Source organism: Spea bombifrons, chromosome 9 (assembly GCF_027358695.1).
Source record: "Spea bombifrons isolate aSpeBom1 chromosome 9, aSpeBom1.2.pri, whole genome shotgun sequence".
NCBI classification, from domain to species: domain Eukaryota; kingdom Metazoa; phylum Chordata; class Amphibia; order Anura; family Pelobatidae; genus Spea; species Spea bombifrons.
Genome location: NC_071095.1, coordinates 18,686,864 through 18,708,183, shown reverse-complemented (window position 1 = coordinate 18,708,183; position 21,320 = coordinate 18,686,864). Strand labels below are relative to the sequence as shown.

The 21,320-nt window shown below is 41.0% G+C and overlaps 1 protein-coding gene across 1 annotated transcript; it reads left to right on the top strand.

Annotated features, from left to right (window-relative positions):
- Positions 1–229: 229 nt before the first annotated feature.
- LOC128504265 (uncharacterized) lies at positions 230–20,031 on the top strand. Its single transcript, XM_053474300.1, has 24 exons — positions 230–317; positions 455–535; positions 799–1,193; positions 1,426–1,912; positions 2,381–2,510; positions 2,935–3,110; positions 3,569–3,705; positions 4,762–4,931; positions 6,952–7,072; positions 7,232–7,382; positions 7,579–7,661; positions 10,135–10,211; positions 10,885–11,036; positions 12,229–12,360; positions 13,137–13,286; positions 13,797–13,937; positions 14,319–14,432; positions 14,921–15,040; positions 15,455–15,528; positions 16,147–16,357; positions 17,454–17,606; positions 17,767–17,937; positions 18,816–19,041; positions 19,793–20,031. The coding sequence occupies exons 1-24, from the start codon at positions 255–257 to the stop codon at positions 19,939–19,941; spliced, it is 3,864 nt and encodes a 1,287-aa protein (XP_053330275.1). The 5' UTR covers positions 230–254; the 3' UTR covers positions 19,942–20,031.
- Positions 20,032–21,320: the final 1,289 nt, after the last annotated feature.

Genomic DNA, 21,320 nt, shown 5'->3' with positions numbered 1-21,320 from the left:
CAATTTTCTAAGAGTCCTTAAATAATTGTGGTCTATTACAAGTGAAAACAGATAGGGCCGTTACGTGTATTTTTTGATTTCTGGAGTCGCCTTTGCCATTTGGGAATGTCTCTGCAGCGCACGGAGATTAAGAAGAATGCGCTAGTACTATTAAAGATATTCTTTCGTCATTTGAGAATGTGGACGTGTAAATATACGCCTTTGTGTTTCAGAGCTGCATGGAGGAACCGGAAAGCGCAGAGGAATTTTCACCAATGCACAAGGAAAGTGAATCTTCAGGTGATGAGCAGGACGATCCAGAGGACATAGGATTGAGGGTACGGCATGTTATTGTAAACACATGCTTTGCGTTGTCTGTTGACGTAAGCAATACCTTCCCCAGATCATTGCACTGTGATATACTGACAAATGCCACCCAAAACTGTCTAATTTTTTTTTATCCTTCTTCCCATAGGAACGAATATTGTCTCGAAGGCACAAGTCATTGTGGGACATCACTTCTTCATCGTTTGCGACAGCGGCTCACCCACCATTAGTATGCTATATTTTGTTCTAAATGTAAAGTTCGCCTTTCATGCACATACAACGCAGTGGCATTACACCGAACAGCACAATTAGAGGAACACGCAGCTCCGGTCATTTGACAGAGAGATATAAGTTATGATTGTATTAGTTATGATATAAGGAGATTGCAAGGTAGTGGATAACATAAATAATAGTCTAATATACACACACTTTTCTAAGAGTCCTTAAATAATTGTAGTCTATTACATTTTAACAGTTGGTTTTATTTGGTAGAATTTACTATCTGCGTCTGCGCCGGATTTATCTCACCGCCAGGAAGCGAACTTTCGTTTGTCAGCTGACTTCCGGACAAGCATGAAAGAACTAGAGATGTTAAAGGATCAGTTGTTAAAAGCAGCAGCCCCACTAGTTACTCCAGATGTGGCTTTGGAGACGACTCATAGCCAAGTCACCAAAACATTGGCCACAGAAAATATTCTCAAGATATCGTTGCCTGATGAGTCGCAAAAGCATGCAAGCTTTTTAGGTTTCGGATGTACCCCAAAACCCGTCATGAAATATGTCCACTCGCATAAGAAGAAAGCCAAGAAAAAGAAGAGGATTCTAGATCCAGCGAAGCTGCAAATTGTACTTCAGCAGCTGAACCAACCACCAGGAAGGCTTGAAAGGTATGATAAGTTATTCTTTGCATAACACACAGTAACATTATAGTACAGAGTATACCCATGCTCACCATATATTTGTGGATGGTTCTCAAACTGTCAACAGTGTGAACATTTTGAAGATTGGTGAACGCAGAAGAGGTGGATGTAGCCTTTATTCCCGGTTATGTGTAAGGAAAGTCAACATGGCAACTGCGATTACTTTCTACTTAAACTTTACCATGTGTTTATTACATAGATCTGTTTCACTTGTAAGACTGCCTGCCAATGACAGACAAAATCGTGGGCTTGCTCTTCGTCCCCGGAGTGGCAGCTTACCAAAGCAACTGGACTTTACTACCTTTCTTAAAACCCATGGTGCTGTACTTTCTGCCAATGAAGAGCGTGAATGGGTAAGAGAAATCTGGAATGAATGGTTTGATGAAGTCTTCCCCCCGAGTCGTGCCTCAGTGGAAGAAGCTGAAGTACAATTTAACGTGAACGTGAAAGATCTTGATGAACGGGGTGGAATGAAGGAAGTCTTAATGAATTTAGCTCAGCATTCGGTACCACCGCTTCTGAGAGAAGACCCAACAGTAACTGTCAAAGATCTGGAGACAGAGATTTCACATCTTACACTCTTAATCGAAGAACAGGCGAAGCCCTCCGTGTTTCACTGCTGCCGACGGGGCGCACTCAATAGGAAATTGGGGAATTTGAGCTTGGCCCTTCAAGATCTTGATTTGGTAAGATAATTAGATCATTTTTGACACTAATATACATTGATGAAATCTATAACTGAACTGTATTTGGAATTCCAGATGTCTAACTTTAACATTTGTTTAGTTAAAATATCAAGATTAAAGAAAAACACAATTTTATCCCTGCATCATTACGAACAATTCTTCCAGTAGCATTTCAAGTCTACACCCTTGAGCAAATTCTGCATATCGTGACCATAAGTGAACAAAAAAAAACTTTTCTTTTTGACCATAGGCCAACTATTTGGAGGCACCGATTATAACAATTGTACCCAGATAGTGATGTATACAAAAGGACAGCACGTTGGATGCACCATACATAGTTACAAACAAAATACACAGTAAGATATAGGGTACAGCGTACACATGTTTTCTGATTGTTTTGTAATATTGTTTCTTTAGAACGTCTGCGGGGTTGAGGTTTCATTTTATTTAACCCATTGTTACTCACAGGTTATAAAAGAGGAACCGCAATTGCTCGATGCCTATTGGCACCGGCATTTAATTTACCTGGCACAAGGGAAGAGCAGCGAGGCTTTGGATGATCTAAACACCATCCTTAAGTACAACAAGTCCTTTGCCGGTAACGTCTCCCCTCTGTTACCCTTTTGTATAATGCTCTAATCAAAATAGGCAAAATATGTCATATTTCACTTAAAGTAAGCAAATACAATAGATTAATATGACTGCAAATGTGGATGAGGTAAGGAAATGAGTGGGGTGGGAGGTGTATATTTTTGTTCTTGAAAGGGAATGTAGATAACTGGATTGCCCTTTTAAATGTTATCCCTTTTTTAAATGGAGGGATTTGTACTTTTTCCCACCAGTAACATGCCGAACACATCTCCCTGTTGGTGTTGCACTCACCTCCAGCACTAGCTCATATGTGAAATGTTCTTGTAAACTATTAGGGGTTGCCTTGATTGTACTATTTCCATACCTGCTAAACAGCACCCCTTGGATTGGTGGTACAGCATCATTTATCATCTGCTTTATATGTCTTACAGACGCCTACCTGTCCAAAGCTGAAATTTTTAAACAAAGAAAGGATTTCACAATGTCCATCCTCAACTACAGCCAGGCTCTAAAATATCGTCCCACAGATGATGACGTTTATTTCCGCCGTGCACAGATGTACGAGGCTCAGGATGATATTCTTATTGCCATGGATGACTATGCAAAGGTAACAGCCAATGGTTTGTATTTATGCCACAACTCAGGTGAAGCTTAATGTGCTTAATGGTTTCCAGGTCCACCGTTGATGTGGGAAGATGTCTTCTTCTCACGGATCATATCATTCTGTTAATTCTCCTAGGAGAGAAGGAAGTTAATTGTTTAGAGGTGTCAGGATTTCACGTAAAAATGTATGATGTATAAAAATCCAATTTAACGCAATCAAAATACAACGTGGTTGTCACACAGAATATTAGAACCATTCGGCCCACCTCGTCTGCCCATTTTTCCTGCTGTAAAGATTCAAACCTAAATCAGTCGTAGACTCGAGAGCCATGTGCCTATGCCATGAATTTTGAAATTCCTTTATTCTGTTGACATCTACCACTTCGCTTATATAACGTTCAAGTATTTGTGGAATGGGTTGCCTGACATACCGACCAAACACTATCTGTTTGTTCTGTATAGTGTTTCCACCATAATCCCAACCGTACGGATGCCATTATGAAACGTGGCTCATATTATTTTGAGAATGGCAACTGGACATCTGCTGCACAGGACTTTACTGCCCTCATCCAGCAGGACATCCACAATGTACAGGCAAGGTATAGTTATAATGATATATGTGTTTTTATGGGCAGGTGTGTCTAAGGGCAGTGTATGTATGTGTGTGTATGGACAGGGGTGTGTAAAGGCAGTGTGTATGGACAGTGCATGTGAATGTGTGTGTTTATGGGTAATTGTGTGAAAGGGCAGTGTATGTGTATATGCGTGTTTATGGGCAGTGTATGTGTGTGTGTATGCGTGTTTATGGACAGGGGTGTTTAAGGGCAGTGTATGTGTACGTGTGTGTTCATGTGCAGTCGTGTGTAAGGGCAGTGTATCTGTATATGCACTTATGGACAGGGGTGTGTAAGGGTGGTATGTGTATATATGCATGTTTATGGGCAGGTATGTGAAAGGGCAGATGATGTGTGTCTAAGGGCAGTGTATGTTTATATGTGTGTTTATGGACAGGGGTGTCTAAGGGCAGTGTATGTGTATATGCGTGTTTATGGACAGGGGTGTGTAAGGGCAGTGTATGTGTACGTGTGTGTTTATGGGCAGTTGTGTGAAAGGGCAGTGTATGTGTGTGTTCATGGGCAGGTGTGTGTGAGGGCAGCGTCGATAAAATAACCTAAAAATATCTGAGGGGGCACCACCATAGCCGGAGTCCTACCATGCCCCAGCCCCCAAAGAAGAAGAGGCGTACTCACCATCCAACGACTGGCAGCCCTGCTGCAGCACCATCTCAGCTGGAGGTCCCTGCGCAGTCTGATGCTCAGCTTCCTGTTTCAGAAGCGCCGTCACTGGAGCTAGCCTGCAGGGGGGGAAAAATAGGTGATAAACCCAACTCCCCAACATAACCAGGGGACACACATGGGGGCCCTAGAAGGGGAAGTGCTGCCTCCATGGTGCTCAGCTGAGCAGGAGGGAAGGCATATGCTGGTGGACCGCCAGATGGATATGGGAGAAAGTGTCCAAGGTGCTTGTGAAGAGCCCTGTCACTAATCCTCCCTTGCTGTTTCAGGAGTATATTTTCACATGAGGTAAGCTTTGAGCGAATATAGTGCAGTTCATAAATATTTCTGTGCGTTTCCCTCTCTTGGTTTGCCGATCAGGATTTACCGTGGGAGAGCGCACACCCAGCTAGCCCATCACTCAGGGGCTGTAGAAGATTTTTCAGCAGCTATTCACCTGGATCCCAAGAACTGGTTGGCTTTCTATTATCGTGGATGTTTGCTGCGCAAACGTTACCCATACCAGGCACTTCAGGACTTCAGCATTTCTGGTAATACTATTATTCAGAGCTTGTAGAACTGACATGGCAATACTTCTTAAATGATAGTTCGTGTGCGTACGTGATTATGAATATGTTGATACAGGTATATAGACAGATATAAAGCGATCTTATAATAAGGTTTGGTCATCCTTCTCTCTGTGGGTGCTTTCTTTGGCCAACATGTTGCTCGTTAATGTCATGCAAGTAAACAAATATAAACTAGAGTATGAAATATCAGATCTTTTCATAATGCCAATGAGCTACTATACTTTATTTAAAAATACATAAAGCGTCATGGAATACTGTATAAACGTATAATTACAATCATGTACAGTGAATACATTCAAATTTAAATACCTGATGTTTTCAACTGCGATAATTATGATCTGCGCTGTTCATACGCAGCAGTCTCGGTACACGCAATGTTAAATTCATAAACCCCATTAAATTAGCTGTTCCATTTAAACATTATTTGTACTCTCTGGCATGTTAAGCAATATGTTATTCTTTCTAGGATCTTTAACACATTCTAGGACAGCAGCCCATCTTTACCAGCTGTGGCAACAAGAATATATGTATGAATGAGGCAGAATTGAAGTATTATTGGTTTGGGTATTAAACAGTACTAGAAATGATGCGTTTAGTTTTAAAAATGTTGAATCAAGAAGCGATGGAACAGCACTTTTAATGAGCAGTTAATGTGTTTCGATATTACATTCCCTTTACCAAACACAAAAATGCCTTCATTCTTACTGCCTGTTTACTCTCTATACGCTACCTATTACCCAACTACCAATTCCAACCAGGCACCAAGCAGGGTCACATAACATGCAAGTAGTACAGCGGCTCACATGAAGAGTGATAGCTGCGCTAAAGATAAAGGATTTAGATTGTGCGTGTTAGTGTATGATGTTAGGAGCGAGCCTAGAGTTAGTGGAGCTGGGAAGAGAAAGAGTGTGTGTATGTGTTAGAGTGAGTTTGTGTGTTAGTTACGTGGGTGAGGCGGTACCAAACAAATACTGCACCAGCGTGTATGTGTTGGTGCGTGAGCGGGCGTGTAGGTGCATGTGTGTGTGTGAGCATGTGTGTGTGTGTGTAGGTGTGTGTGTGTGAGCATGTGTGTGTAGGTGTGTGTGAGCATGTATGTATAGGTGTGTGAGACCATGTTTCATGTAGGTGTGTGAGACCATGTTTCATGTAAGTGTGTATGAGCATGTATGTGTAGGTGTGTAATTTGTGTAAGTGTGTTTACATATGTGTACCAGAGTGTATGTTGGAAGGGGAAGGGCAAGAGGCAAAAAAGACAGACAAGTTGTGAAGTTGGGGGGCCCAGGGGCAATTTTTGCACCAGGGCCCTGTGGTTTCTAGTTACGCCCTTGCATAAAAATATAATTCAAAAGGGATTATATTTCATGTGAGCTATTTCTCTCTGAACCATATTGACTTCAGATATCAATAAAGTAGTTAAACAACACAATTCTAAATTATACCATAAACAGCAGCCTTTTAGCAGAAAGCGTGTTTATTAATCAATGGAAAAAGCAAATTCTAGCTTCCCCGTTGTGTAACACTTACCGGCAGACTCTGCACTCCTGATACTCTTGGTCCATTTGTATAACCTTTTGAAACTAGAGGAATAAGAGAAAAGAGTGTTATTAATTACCATTAATACAATTACCATCAATACCCGTCCTATAATGAAATACAAAGCAAGTATCATCTACTCCTCATCGTTTATCATTTTAATCATCAAAGCCACTGGATTTTTTTCCCTAATCTTCCTTCCATATATACTATACAAATGTGTAGTATACATGGAATAATACGTTTTAATAATAATACGTTTTCCCCATAACTTATATTTTTTTTTTTACTTAAGGTCATATTATATAATTGCCATCCTGTACTTTTGAACTCAAAGGGCGATTATCTCATTTGTATTGGTTGTATATTGTATACATTATTTATCATTTTTCTTTAAAAATAATCCTAGCATGTTTTATGTCCTGTTGTCTCTTTTTTCGTGCAGTGCTTCTTAATAATACATTTGAGAATCTGAAAGCGTTTCTCCACCGTGGGATCCTCTATACAGACTTGGGCTTGTGGGCTGAAGCAGCATTTGACTTTGAATGTGTTCTCGCTCTCGATAGGTACGTTGCTTGACCTTTTATATTACAGTTTGTTAGACTATTTCAAATACAAATGACATTCTCTCGATTACGGAATCAGAATTGTCAAGATATTTAGAAGTCATTTTGTAATTGGCAATGATGTTGCGCGGGGGATTCTTAATCAATGTTGTTCCCCAGGACTATTGCTTTGGCCCACGTGAATCTGGGTCTGATTTCTCTGCAGCATCAGAATCGTGATCCTCAAGCGATCCGTCACTTCTCGGCAGCGCTAACAGTAAATCCCATTTACGTCCGAGCGTACCTGTGCCGGGCTCAGGCTTTCCAAAAGGTAACCGTTGTAGTGCATTCTGCTTTTATGGACAAATGTGGGGCAGGTGTACAGAAACAAAATTTCCATTTCTTAAATGATGGTGGAATTTGCCCCCTAAACTCCTAATTTGTGTATTGAATTTATTTTGTATTTTTAAAACAAAGGCAACTGTTTTATCTTTTTTGTAGTGTGATTTCTTTTTTTTCCTGTACAGATAGGTGATTTGCAAAGTGCTTTAAGAGATATCACACGTGCTATCCATTTGTGCCCAGACTCCCCTCAACTCTACATCTTAAGGTAAGTGGTTATTAATGTACCTGATCTCTCGTAGGTATACAGTTGTTAAAAGAAAAGGCTGGACCGCGGTGCCAAGGTGACAATTGGTCTTTTAATAGGGGCGGTTCGTAATGGGCCAGTCTGCTTGCGGTGGGGGTATGTAACATGACATAATGTGACCCCACAGTAGCATACCTCCCAACATTTGTGAAAGAGGGACTTTTTTTAAATCTCGCAGAACTCATCAATACAAGCAATTGCACCTTACAATGTCGCATTTGCATTGCCACTTAAAACAAGCTTTTTTGTAAGCACAGTCATGCATATTAAAATAAACAACACATTGAACTGAATTCCCATGAGGCTCAGCCAGACATACTACTTCCATGATGCTGGCTGAGCATCATGGGAAGTGCAGCAACAGTAAAGCTGCAGATGCTAGCTGTGAACTAAAATTCCTATGATTCCCAGCCAGCCCGGTGTCCACCATAATGCTGGATGAGCATCATTGGAAGAGTAGTCCACAGCATCTATTTTATTAAAAAAGGCTAATTTTAGCCTCCCTCCCAGAACCCTTACACACTGCCTTTACACACACCTGCCCATAAACACACATACACACATACACTGCCTTTACACACATACCTGCACATAAACACACATACACTGCCTTTACACACACCTGCCCATAAACACACATACACACATACACTGCCCTTACACACACCTGCCCAGAAACACAAACATACACTGCCTTTACACACACCTGCCCAGAAACACACACACAGACACTGCCTTTACACACACCTGCCCATAAACACACACATACACAGCCTTTACACACACCTGCCCATAAACACTTTTTATACATCACTTTATGTATGGTCCAATTGCACTAAACAGCCTTTGCAGGTTGAGTTGATGGGACCAGGACTTTGTAGTTGAAAGTGGGGGTCTTTTTTTATAGCTCATATATCAAGTATGGTTAAATGAATCAGATAAAGGATTAAAGGTGAGATTAAACTGGGTGTTTAGGGGATGAAAGCAAAATAAAATTGGGTATTTCCAGTATTGAAAGTGTGATTAAGGGTTACTGGTAGAAGGGCTATTCACCATAGTTGTACCCAACTCAACAACAACTAAACCAAACTTGAAAAAGCAACCCCTTTGTTGCGACTGTGTTCTGCAGTTATGTTAACGTCATCTAGTTTGTCTAGTCGGTTTTTGTGTTTGGCCATCATTAGTATTGCCATAAAGAATCCGTGTGGTGTTTGAGCAGGGAATGTAACTCAAACTATCACATGACCGACAACAATGGTGGCCTCCTGGTCTGCAGATAAAGGGAGTTTATCGGAACAAAATTAGATTACCAAGTTTTTGTCAATGCCAACCAACATAATTGTATACAGCGCTGGCGTTTATTCTTAAGGGTGAGAAATATTTTTTCCCATAGGACTTCCTTTTCAAATCAGCTTGGCACAAACTTGAACAGACTGCCGGTTCATTTTCACCCAAGCTAGTGAATAGACCCCTTTGGTTACTTTGATTACCACTAAGTAGTCCCATTTGTTTATGGCAAAGATGGGCCAAACCGCTTTAAAGATCTATGTCTTTATGATGTTTTTATGAAGCTTGTATACATTTTTTATATTATCTATGATTCTGATCTATAGTTTTGTTTGCAGTTACTTACAGTCACCACTAGGTGTAGACAGGACATTACTATATTGCATTTTGAATTAGAATGCATATTTTATCGGTGAGCTACATATTTGGTTTAGAGGTTCTAGGCTAGCTTAGGTGAGAAGAGGAAGGGGGCAGATCTTCATGTGCTAATTTTGTGAAAAATGCAATGCATAAGGCCGCCTAAACTTCTGCGTGATTATTTCTCCCCAGTAAGCTATATATTGTGCAGTGTCCCCCCTCTTAGCTATCAAATGCATTAAAGTGCAAATGGTTACTAGAGTGTTCCTTTTAGGCAGCTTTGCAGAGGTAGATGAAGAGAAATGTCAGAATTTCACATCAGCAAATGGATTAGATCATTGATAGTGAATGTTTTTTGGGGCCTCAAAGTGCCAACACGCACATTCACGCACATTCACGCACACACACGCATATACGAACACACACCCACACACGCGCATTCACGCATACATGCACACACGCATATATGAACACACACCCACAAACGCACACACATATACACGCACACACTTACATCATGTGTGGCATTTAGGTGTTAAATACTCGATTGCCAACCCCAAATTCTGCTTAATTGCCCGACAATCTTCATTATTCAGTTTACCACTATGTTCGCTCTGATCCATGACGTCCATGTGTCACAGGATAATTATGTCTAGGTTTTGTCTGTAAATTAGCGCCGCCAACATCTATTTGTAAAGGTCAGATCTCCCCAGCTATTTGTGACACCGCATGCAGAGACAAAGTTAAATGTTATTGTGGTCATTAGTGATTAAATGTTTGTTTCCTACAGGGGACAATATCTGTGTGAGATGAGGAGATATGACCTTGCGAGCTTCTGTATTCACCATGCTGCCCAGATGACTGAAGGTATGGCGTAAAATTGTATAGCCATCTAATATTTTACATGTGTGTATTCATTTTTCTCTTGCTCTAAATATATAAATATACATGCATTGTAAACTTGCTAGCAGAGCTTTCTTAATATATAGCACCTAGCTTATATCAGATATATAACTGGTGCCAAAGAAAAGATTAAAAGCATTAGGTCTGTGCAGATATAGCACCCAAATGGCAGTCATGTCAAAAATATATTATATTAAAATATACTAACCACCTCCCCAACCACACACTGGCCTCGGGTGTTGCCATTAATGAGCTTTAATGATCTGACATGGTATCCATGGCACAGATGGGCAGCGGCCGGAGTCGTGAGCCGGTGCCATGCAGCGTGGCCTCACTGATTTTAGGAAGCGATCCCCAATAAAGTAAAACACAGACTGCTTTATTTCTATCTGACGAAAAAGTGCATGACGGAGCAAACCCGTCACCTTAACGTAACTCCCTTAAGGAAGGGACCCTAAACACCAGCCAACAGATGCCTCCTTTGTCCACGTCCGTAAAGCATAACAGAGGTGGGATTAATGGCGAGATTAATGTTCCTTAATGTTGGATAACAGCCATCTACATCAGACAGCGTGGCTAGTGTTTATACCTTCAGTACTTAGAATAATACAGAGGCAACGGCCGTGTTTCCTTTCAGGTTTGTCACCAGTTCAGCAAGCACTGGTCCAGTCCTTCCTCCGCCAACACAGCAGCGCCATTAAATGCTTAGTATCTGCTGTCAAAGACAAGCCAGATCCCGTCCTGATGACCTTGCTTGGGAAAACTGAGATGAAAGCCAAGAAATACAAGGTGACAGAGCCCCAGCACCGTGTTCAATGATATTTTTCTAAAATATTCTTATCGATGCTTCTCAGCTTGCCCGTCTAACCCCGCAGATGGCAAATCAACATATCTGACAATTTCACTTTTTATTCTTATTTATGGATTTACACAGCACTATGTACCCATTTTACAGCGCTGCGGAACACGATGGCGCTATATAAATCAATCACTGATACCAAGACGATAAGTTGCGCATCACAAAACAATTTGGACCTAAATTTTTAAACTGTTATGTCATTGTTATTTCTTTAAAGCACATGGAACCCAAGATACACATCTTTATATTTGTTAAAGCCTCAGTAAAGTTCTCTATCAAAAACAGAAAAGTTGGAAGAGGCAAGAGGTTTCAATCCACAGGCCCATATTCTCCGCGGGTGACACTAAAAATGTCATTATCAGTGATCTACTGATGACATCATAAAGATCATAAATGCCAATGTCTCTGCATTGTAAGCTCTTTGAGCAAGGTCGTCCGTAGGTCAAATTGCTATGTGATGGTTTACCTGTTATGTCTATTTCCCTTTGTACAGCATGCAGAATAAGATGATGCTATAGAAATCAATAATTAATAACAATGTTCCTTCCAGTGTGATCTGTTAATGGCGTCCTTGCCCTCATTGTAAAGCTTACACAACACAGCTGCTTTTCTTGACTGTTATTGCAAACCTCTCTGTTAACCGACATCATAACCCACTTCTTGATGTCACCCTATGCAAGTTTGCTCAATATGATATTGTATCATTAACTTGCCATTGCATGCATTAAAAGAGGGCATGCACTAAGGCTATAAGGATTACCCCACGTTTCCATATATATACAAAGAACCAGGTGTCAGCAGAACCACTCCTTTTTATTCAAAGCTTATTACGGATAAATTATCGTATGTAAAAAGGACAAAATACGTGCAAATCAAGACCAGCAGTGGACCAAAAGAAGGCATCAACATGGGGTTTAGTACTCAGACTAACAGAAGTATAAAGGTAGTTTACCGATGGCATTACTGGTGGGAATCTTTTGTAACAATAAAGGTTCCCCAATGAGAGTGCTATTTTAGGGCAATTAAGACTAACTTATGGTTTTATAGAGGAAAATTGTAGCTAGGAGCATCTGATTTAGTTTTAGGTCTGCTATAATTTCCGTTTCTTTCGCAATTTCATAGGATGCTACAGAAAGCTTCAGACAAGCGCTGGATATTTTCAGTTCTTCTGCGTCCGAAACGTCCGCATCGGAAAAAGCAGAGGTTTGCTACCTTTTGGGTCTGTGCCACATGGAGCAGTTTCATTTCTTACAGGTACGCTGCAATTAGGCATGATCAGGTCACTGCGACCCATTCGTATTGTGCGGCTCCTGTTACAAATAGCAGGCTCGGCACTCGCGCCGTCCTTATATTGTAAGTATTTGAAACATATTATATAAGATGATAATGTTTAATCATTAAAGTAAAAAATAATGGCAATTAAATATATATTAAAGCCAAGCTCCGGTAATTAAAATGAATTCCACAAAGGACCAATGTTCTTCCTAAGCCAGTAACATTTTCATTGGTATTTATGCTTTTTCCATTTTAATTTATTTTAAGTGGCAAGTCTGAACCACAAGTGTTATATGAAAAGTGAAATCAGTAGCAGTGCTCTCTGTTACTTGCACATGAAGCTGACTGGCGAGGAGTACACTGTTAGGGATTATTAATGAGATAAAATAGGCAAAACCAATATTCTATCACACAGAATGCTGACAAAAACCCTTTATATGATTAAGGAAAACAAAGTGGCTCCGACTCCATTCTGTGTTCATGTAATATACACAAATATAAAATACTTGGTTTTCAGCCTAACGTATCTGACAACACTACGGCCCAGACAGCAGGGGATACGTTTCAGCCTGCAAATCTAGGAGTTTGGGAATAAATATATGCACAACTATGGCATTGGGTGGCTGGAGCGGAAGTGCAAGGCTATGTGGGGATTACAAATGTGTTCATCATTAAAACCCAAATTCATTGACATCAGTCTTCTCCATCTTGTTGAGAGCGTGTGAACGATACGGGTTTACGTTATGTCTCCGCAGGCGATCGATGCCCTTACCGGTGCGGTAAAAGCTCGCCCAGATTACTGCGACGCATATCATCAACGCGGGCTCTGCCGCATGCGTCTTCAACAAGTCAAGTGCGTGCAGGACTTCAACAGAGCTCTCCAAATCAACCCCAATCATTTTCAGGTAAAGACCACGATGGGAAGGTAACTTTTTAAGGAGAAAATATACTCGTATACAAGTATTAACCATTTAATAGTACATTGTAGATATTCTACTGTAGTAACTCGCTGATGGTGGCAACCAAAGAGTTCTTTGAATGATGATTAGGTAAATATCCAAATAAGCACTTTTAACAAAACACAAATTTGACAATCACTAGAGAATAAACAAGTTTCTATACCCTGTTAGGATACATTAAGTTGTATTGTTTGGAGACAAAGTTGGCAAAGACAGGCTGTTTGGGAACAAAGTTGGCACTGTGGGTGGGACATGTTGCTTGATGAAGCTGGGGGGGGGTGACAATTTTTGCACTGGGGCCCTGTGGTTTCCAGTTATGCCCCCGCTTGAAAGTTCCCAGAAATGTTAGCGATAGGTTCTTGGAAGTTTAATATTTCTTCAAGATGTCTTTTGTGTGCCCCCATTCTGAGTAAGGTGAAGTATTTTGCCCCCGCATAATAAACCTTTCTAATGCAGGCCTATTTGTCCCGTGCGGCTTTCTATGGGATCAGGAAGAGATACTCCAAAGCCATAATGAACTGCAACGCGGCAATCAAAGTACAACCAAGCAGCGTAAGAGCTTATCTATACAGAGGAGCCTTAAAATACCACATAAAGGTAGGAGTCTTTTTTTCCTTTTTAACCAAAATTGAAGGTTGTTTAAATCACAAGAGTTTAATCATTAACAAAATTATAAACTATACATATATATATATATAAATACAACTGAATACGCTGTACCCCAGCAGTCTGTGGCTTTGCTAATCCCCAGACATGTTATTCTTGTAAATCTAGCAAACCTTAAATATATAATCCTCTACTAATACAGTCCACTTCGTGGCAGGAACACTAAAATTGCCAATTAGCTGGGTACGCTATCTTTAAATCCCCCCCCCCCCTGTTAATCTCTACACAGGTCCTTAGTGTCCCGGATAACCTGGACAGGGTTTTAGTCCTCTAAAGTGTATGGGTTATTGATCAACCGTTTTCTCTTTGCAGGCATACAAACTAGCAGTCCAAGATTTATCGGAAGCTGCGGAACTGGATCCATCATGCTCTCTAGCGTATTATAATCGAGGAGTATGCTATCATCAGACAAAGAGGTTTGACGAGGTATGGAAATGAAAGCTGCTTGGGATCAGAGTATGGATTTACAATCCTGGCTCACAAAAAAAAAATCTTTGAGACAAAGAACAAGCTTGATCTTCAGTCTAAAAACAAAATTGAACACTGCATGATCTACACAAAAATGTGGGCTATTTAGGTGCAAATATAAGGCCTATTGGTGAATTGTGTAATTTGCAACATCACATTGTATCTTGTATGATGTCTTTTTTTGTTTTGTTATTGTTTTATGAAACAAATTTAGATACATATAAAGAAACAAGGAATATGTAGATGAAAATTGCTGAACTCAACTCACACTTTACGTTTCGAAGGGTATCTGTGCGGTCTCCGACGTGAATATTAGATGTAAAATGGGGCCGGTAGCTGTATAGCATCAATGTATTTGATGCCAAGTTGGCACACATGGCATTAAAACAGCCAGATTTATAGATATGATGTATCTGCGTCATTAATTTGTCCTGGTCCTCTCCTAGGCTCTTAAAGATTATGGCATTGCATTGCTCCTTGGAGGATGGAAGGAAATAGAGATCAAAGTTCTTGTGAACCGTGGCTTACTTTATCTTCAGCTTCACGATCATTCCAATGCATTGGAGGTAACGGAGTACTTTGTTTTATTTTATGCACATTACTCTTAATTCCTCTACACCTGTGGATTTCAGCCTCCAGTAAGCTTAGAGTCAGCCCCGGCACTTTAAGGCCAGCGGCCGCACGCTGCGCTCTTATGCTTTTGTAGCGTGTGGCCATGCGTTCCAATCGCCACTCCGGGCCATGACCACGTTTCATTTGGTCTTTATGTTGGATTAGTACCCTGCTACCAACCTACACAAACGGTACGATGATGGTGGAGATTGAACATACCTAGACAACGACAAGACAATGAACCTAAAAAGCAAATGCCGTAGTAACAACCCCAGGGACGCGAAAGGTCATAGGTGAAGACAGAAAACGCGTCCATAACAGGATCAATTAAATGATCTGATCGGTTAATAAGCCTCTTATTCTAACAGGATTTTAAAGCTGTTGCTATGAAAACTCCAGAAGATGTAAAGATCCAACACATAATAGGAAACTGCTACCACAGGTTCGTATTGCTGTTGAACTACCCCCAATTCATGATCATTTAAATATATTATAATTTCTAAGACGTGCGCTTAAATTGCCGTTAAAACTGTCCTCTGCTTCACAGCAGATATTGAGATATTGGAGAGAGTTCAGAGGGGGGGGGCTACAAAAACGGTGACGGATTGCAGGGTAACATTTATCAGGAAAGACAAAGGTATCTCAATATGTAAAAACTGTTAATAATAAGGGAAGGAAGCTTATTTTAAAAGGAGGAGAAGTGTTAGAACAAGAGGTCATAATGTAACACTAGAGGGTCACAGGCTTAGTTGTAGAGAAGTTTTACTTTACTGAGAGGGTGGTTGTGGTACAGAGATGGTTGAGGTTAATACAGTTAAACACGCATAGGATAGACATACGGCTCCTGAATCTAAGGGGAGACCAACGACCTGATCTGACATGTTTTACAAAAAAAAAAAATAATGTAAATTAGCACAATTCACCCTAATCAAAGCAGCATCGATGTCCGTAAGGTTTGTCTTTCCTGGTGTGTTAGTCTGTTTGTGAATCTTTATTTTAAACTTATGCTCAAATTTACATTCCAGTCCTAGAAAGCTAATGGTTGTAAATATGCATTCAGGCTGCAGCAGTACGAGGAAGCCGTACAAGCATTCAACCAGCTGCTGAAACTGAACCCGCTGTCTCCGGCAGGGCATATCGCCCGCGGCAACGCGTACATGGAATACGGCCACAAAAACGCCACGGAGCGGGCCCAGAGGGATTTTATTAAGGCTCTACATTTAAACCCCGGGAGTACCGCCGCTCGGATTTGTCTGGGGTACAACCTACAGGTAAGTCGCACCGTTACAGTTTATTACACTGTTAGTGAATAAACAAATTTATCAAAATAAATAAACTGGGTCTGCGCATAGACGTATAAGATTTGTAATAGCTGAAAATGTTATTTCTATTCAGAGTTTGAATGTTGGTATTCCTGTAAAGACGAATATGGGGCAATACATGCCAACTTAGGTTACTAGTACAAAATCTACTAACACAATTTTATCACCCCCATCTCTTTTTAGCAATTAAACCCCATTCCCCTCAGTGGGCCGGGGGTGGGAGAGGCTTAGATTCCCAGCCTATTGGCATAGGATCGGGCCCCTTATGCCCATGGCTGATTTCATTTGAAACGACCCCTTCCTCCTGAGCAGGGGATGGCAGTGTACCTGGGCTCTATACCACCCAGGCATAATTTATTACCCTCTGCCCTAACCCGCATAAGTGCAATCTTTGGACCATACACCTCCAGAACAATTACACGGATAAACAGATCTTTACATTTATTAACACGCCATTTGTCATGCCTTTTTTTAGGACTCCATCCATGTTTATTCACTAATATCAGTAAACTAGTGCATTTCTAGTTGTTCATTGAGAGTAGATACCTCTGTGTTAACTTGTCTTTTTTGGTTGTAGCTGATTTTGATGAGTTTGTTCCATATCTGTTCCAATCCCCTGATACATATTCCCTGTGCGCAGTGGCTGTTGTAGGTGTCCAGGGCAGGGTTCTTTAAAATGAATCCTTTAGGGAAGAAGATGTCACTGTCCAGTTGTGCAAGTTTCTTTGGGAAATTCATAAGCGTCATTTCTGTGCGGTTAGCCAATAAGCGGTATCGTTTTATCTATACTTTTCTCCTGTTTTCTCAACGGCTAACACAGTACAAACCCTTTTACCATTTTTTATTTTTTTTAACATCACCTCACGGCATCATCATCATCATCCCTGCACCCACGACATCACTCATAGCTTACTGCGAAATATCAGACATGACTCCAGCTAATTTACCCAATGGTGGCTTTTAGTGACAAATTGACTTTATAGTCTTATAAACCAGTTTATCGGTGGATATTTCTTATGTTAACCAATCATTCCTCTCTCTTTAGGCTTTGGGTTTCCACCAGCGAGCATGGAACCAGTTCACGGTTGCGCTGGATATCGATGCTCACAGTATGCTTGGATTTGAGGGCCGCTCAATTGTGAACCTGCAGATGGGAGACACCTTTGCTGCTCTCCAGGACATGAACGCTGCTTTAAAAGTTAGATACTCTCATTCTGCATCATTCTGTTTTACTTGTTTAATTATAGATGCACAGTTTTGTTACATTTAACAAATATTGTAACTTAAGCCGGTAAATAAATTGATTTTAAAATAATCATTCTTAGAGCACTAACAAGATCTTTTATCTGTATTGACAGCTTGGTGTCACCGCGCAACTGCTAACAAACCGTGGCGTGATTCACCAGTTTATGGGGAAGTTACCCAACGCGATGAAAGATTACCAATCAGCAATTACTGCAGATCCCGATTATTCATTGGCTTATTTCAATGCAGCAAACCTTTACCTGCACAATCGACAGTTCTCCCAGGTAACCCCCCCCTCCATCCACCTACTGCATTGGCTCTGTGTAACCAAGGAGGCAAAGTTAAAGTGTCCCAGGCAGCCTCCTCAACAACAAAAATTTACTTTAGAATACATTCAATAAGGCCGCAGGAGAAAGAAAATGTCAAGGGATGCTGCAGCACAATGCATTCTCTGAGGTTGAAACAGCAAGTAAGCAGCAGGAAAGCAGCACCCCCATTGTGAATTTGCATGGGGGGGGTTAGACGAGCCAGTGCTAGAGCTGACCCTGAATGGTAGTGAGTATATACAGCTGAGAGAGGGGGATTGTAAAGAATCTCTCCTGGCATCTGAACGGGGGACCACACAGAACGTGGAAGGGTGCTCTCGGCTATTACATTGCATATGATTGCTAGAGTGGCCCTCTGAAGCCAGTGGAGACTAATTCCAAACACAGGTGCATCACTGTCAAACCTCTTGATGAGATGTAGGGAGTAAAAACAGTGTATGTCCCAAAGGGTACGTATGGGGCATTCCACACCGACTAAACAGCAGAGGAGTAAAAGGTTTGTGAGTACATCGGTAAAGACCATTAACACACGTCAGACCTGGTCATACACACTTTCATTCATACTGGGAACTGTATATTGTGTTGCTGTGTCTGGTACCATCAGGAAACGGAAATAAAAATGTTTGTGTGCTCCACATACCGAACCTCTGAAGATGGACAACATTGACCATAAATCAAAGAGACTTCCTTCAATCTACATCAGCCCTTTTAGCCAAAGCTCTCATGCACCTTCAACCCAATGACGTAAAGGCAAAATGTTCCTGAAAAACTAACTGCCAGCTCTGTACGAAGCGGGTTTTGTGATGGATATTTATATTTATACATTATTTTTTCAGGCCAGAGAATACTACTCTCAAGCAATACAAAGGGACCCTGGGAATGAATCTGCTTTCCTGAACCGCGGCATCACAAACATGCTGCTCCAGAATTTTCAGGGAGCGCTGGACGACTTTCAGAGGGTCCTAGATATCTGCCCCGTCTCCTCTTCTGCCTACTTTAATCGCGCTACTTTATATAACGCTTTACAACGTTACCAGCAGGCTGAGGATGATATAACCCAGGGTACGTACTCAAAACAGGGTCAGAAAATCCCGTATATAATATTTCAAAGTTCCACTCATAGATGTCTAGAACCGTCAATCATGTACTGTTGTGTTGGTCGTCCCTGGTCATTAATGGCAAAATGCTTGAATACTTCAGAAGGGTTCCTAGGCAACAGCCAATCAAATATGAGCAAAACTGCAACAAATGATTCCAGGTTACCAGGAGAGTTGTGTTTCAGCTCATTGACTTTACTATTATGAAGGTCCAACGCTAGCGAGCCTCTGCTGCACGAAGAGCTTGGCTGGCCCCGTATAATGTATAGTTAAATCAGTGTCGCACTCTATGAATTCTACGCACAGACAAGGTATGTCTTTTCTTACCAGCTGCTACGTGGGCTCCTTTATTAGTACATACTTGGTATTTCATATACCGCTTTGGAGCATTGCACACAGTTAGAACCGCATGAGCCATTGTGTTCCACCTACATACAGCTGTTTCCAGGTTAAGGTCTAACATGATCAAAACAGCTATCTGTGGAACACTTGGGCTCATGTAATAAAAACATTAAACTTTTTGTGAATTCGTAGCAGGACTATGTCTCTATCGGCATAAGTGTGTTTTTACTTACTTAGATGGTAGTGCTACTCATGGAAAGCGATTCTTCTTGGCTCTTTACCATTGTGGTCACTGCTTAGAAATGCACTAGTTTGCTGATCTTACTGATCTTTATTGATTCTTATTGACTTTTTATTAAATTCATTTTTTACAGCTTTAACTCTACAACCAGGAGATCCCTTAATGTACAAACTAAGGGCAGACATCAGAGGGAAAATAGGATTACAGCAAGAAGCCATCAAGGATTACGAGCAAGCTGTAACTCTACTGCAAGGAGATGACCTTTCAGATCAGCTTAAATGAACGCTTGGTTTCAAACAGATACGTCTACCATGTGCCTAAAATCCCGCCAAACCAGACGCATGTCTACTGGACCTTGCACATCTAAAACTTTAAATGATTGGATAGCAGAGACGCACCTCACGGCACCTCGGTTACTTATCATGAAGAACGCAACACTGGAGCCTTTGAAGAGAGGACGGGACGAACACACTTAACCCCGACCCAAATAATAAACAGCCATAGAACACAAAGGCAGCCAAAGGAATTACATGCAGTTTGAAATGGAGAGAATAAACGCAGATGTTAAGAAAAGGATTATGACATCGCGAGGATCTAAGCGACTCCGGTTACATTTCACCCAAAACATTAAGGACTATTCGGTCTTCACGGAAATTAGAAAAGCCACGTATACAATGCCTGGTAGATTCAATAGAGAGTGAAATAAGCTTGTTAATAGTAAACAAAATGATTGCTTAACCTGTATATAGATTCACATCCAGCCACATGTCATGTATTGCTTTCAGCTTTATTAAAATATTAAAGCTACCTTTAGCGTGTGCTCTGTAATCTGAGTAATTGCTTTAATCATATTTGGTTTAAACGTTAGTGACGGTGGAAGACGGTGCCAAGACCTGTTTAATTACTTCCCTGTCCTAAACTCAACATTATCGTCACGAGCAATGCCATGCGTAATGTGATATGCCAGGTAATGTGACGAAGAGCTATGACAAAGGTGGCAGCACAATTGCACAAATGAAAGTAATGTCATGGCTGGTGGGTCTTGGGAGGTCATAAACGATGTCACAATAGATTTGAGGGGGGTCATTGTGTGGACCGTTATCGGGGAGGCTACCGACTTTACATGTGAGCGGTTATCGGTGATGTTATGTGAGGTGTCCTGAAATGAGATGCAGCATGGGGGATCTCAGGCTGAATTGCAGACGATGGGTGGTTAAAGGTAATGCTGCCACAAAGTTTTGGGGGCTCAGTTGGAATTGGTACCTTACATTTATTAGCTCCACAGCATTACTGCACCTGTATCATTTTCACACACTTATAGTCACATGTTACAAGCCATTCAGTTCCAAACACCGCAAGACGAGAGCCCTTCCCTACTGCTTGTGAGGGTCACATGGAGATGATGTCATATTTAATGACAGAGTGCTGGAATGACAATTATTCTGCAAGCAATTTTTAGGAGTCATGAAAGACAATCATAACCAGTGTCACTGATAACTAAAAGAAATATCACAAGCAATACATTCAGCACCACGATCATAAGTAAATGTCACTTAAAATGTTTCAATGTGTCTACTTTGTAATGTATTTTACTTAAATATACAATAGTTTAGCAGACCCGGAGCCCCAAAGTAGCAATGGTCTTACTGTATGCCATGTTC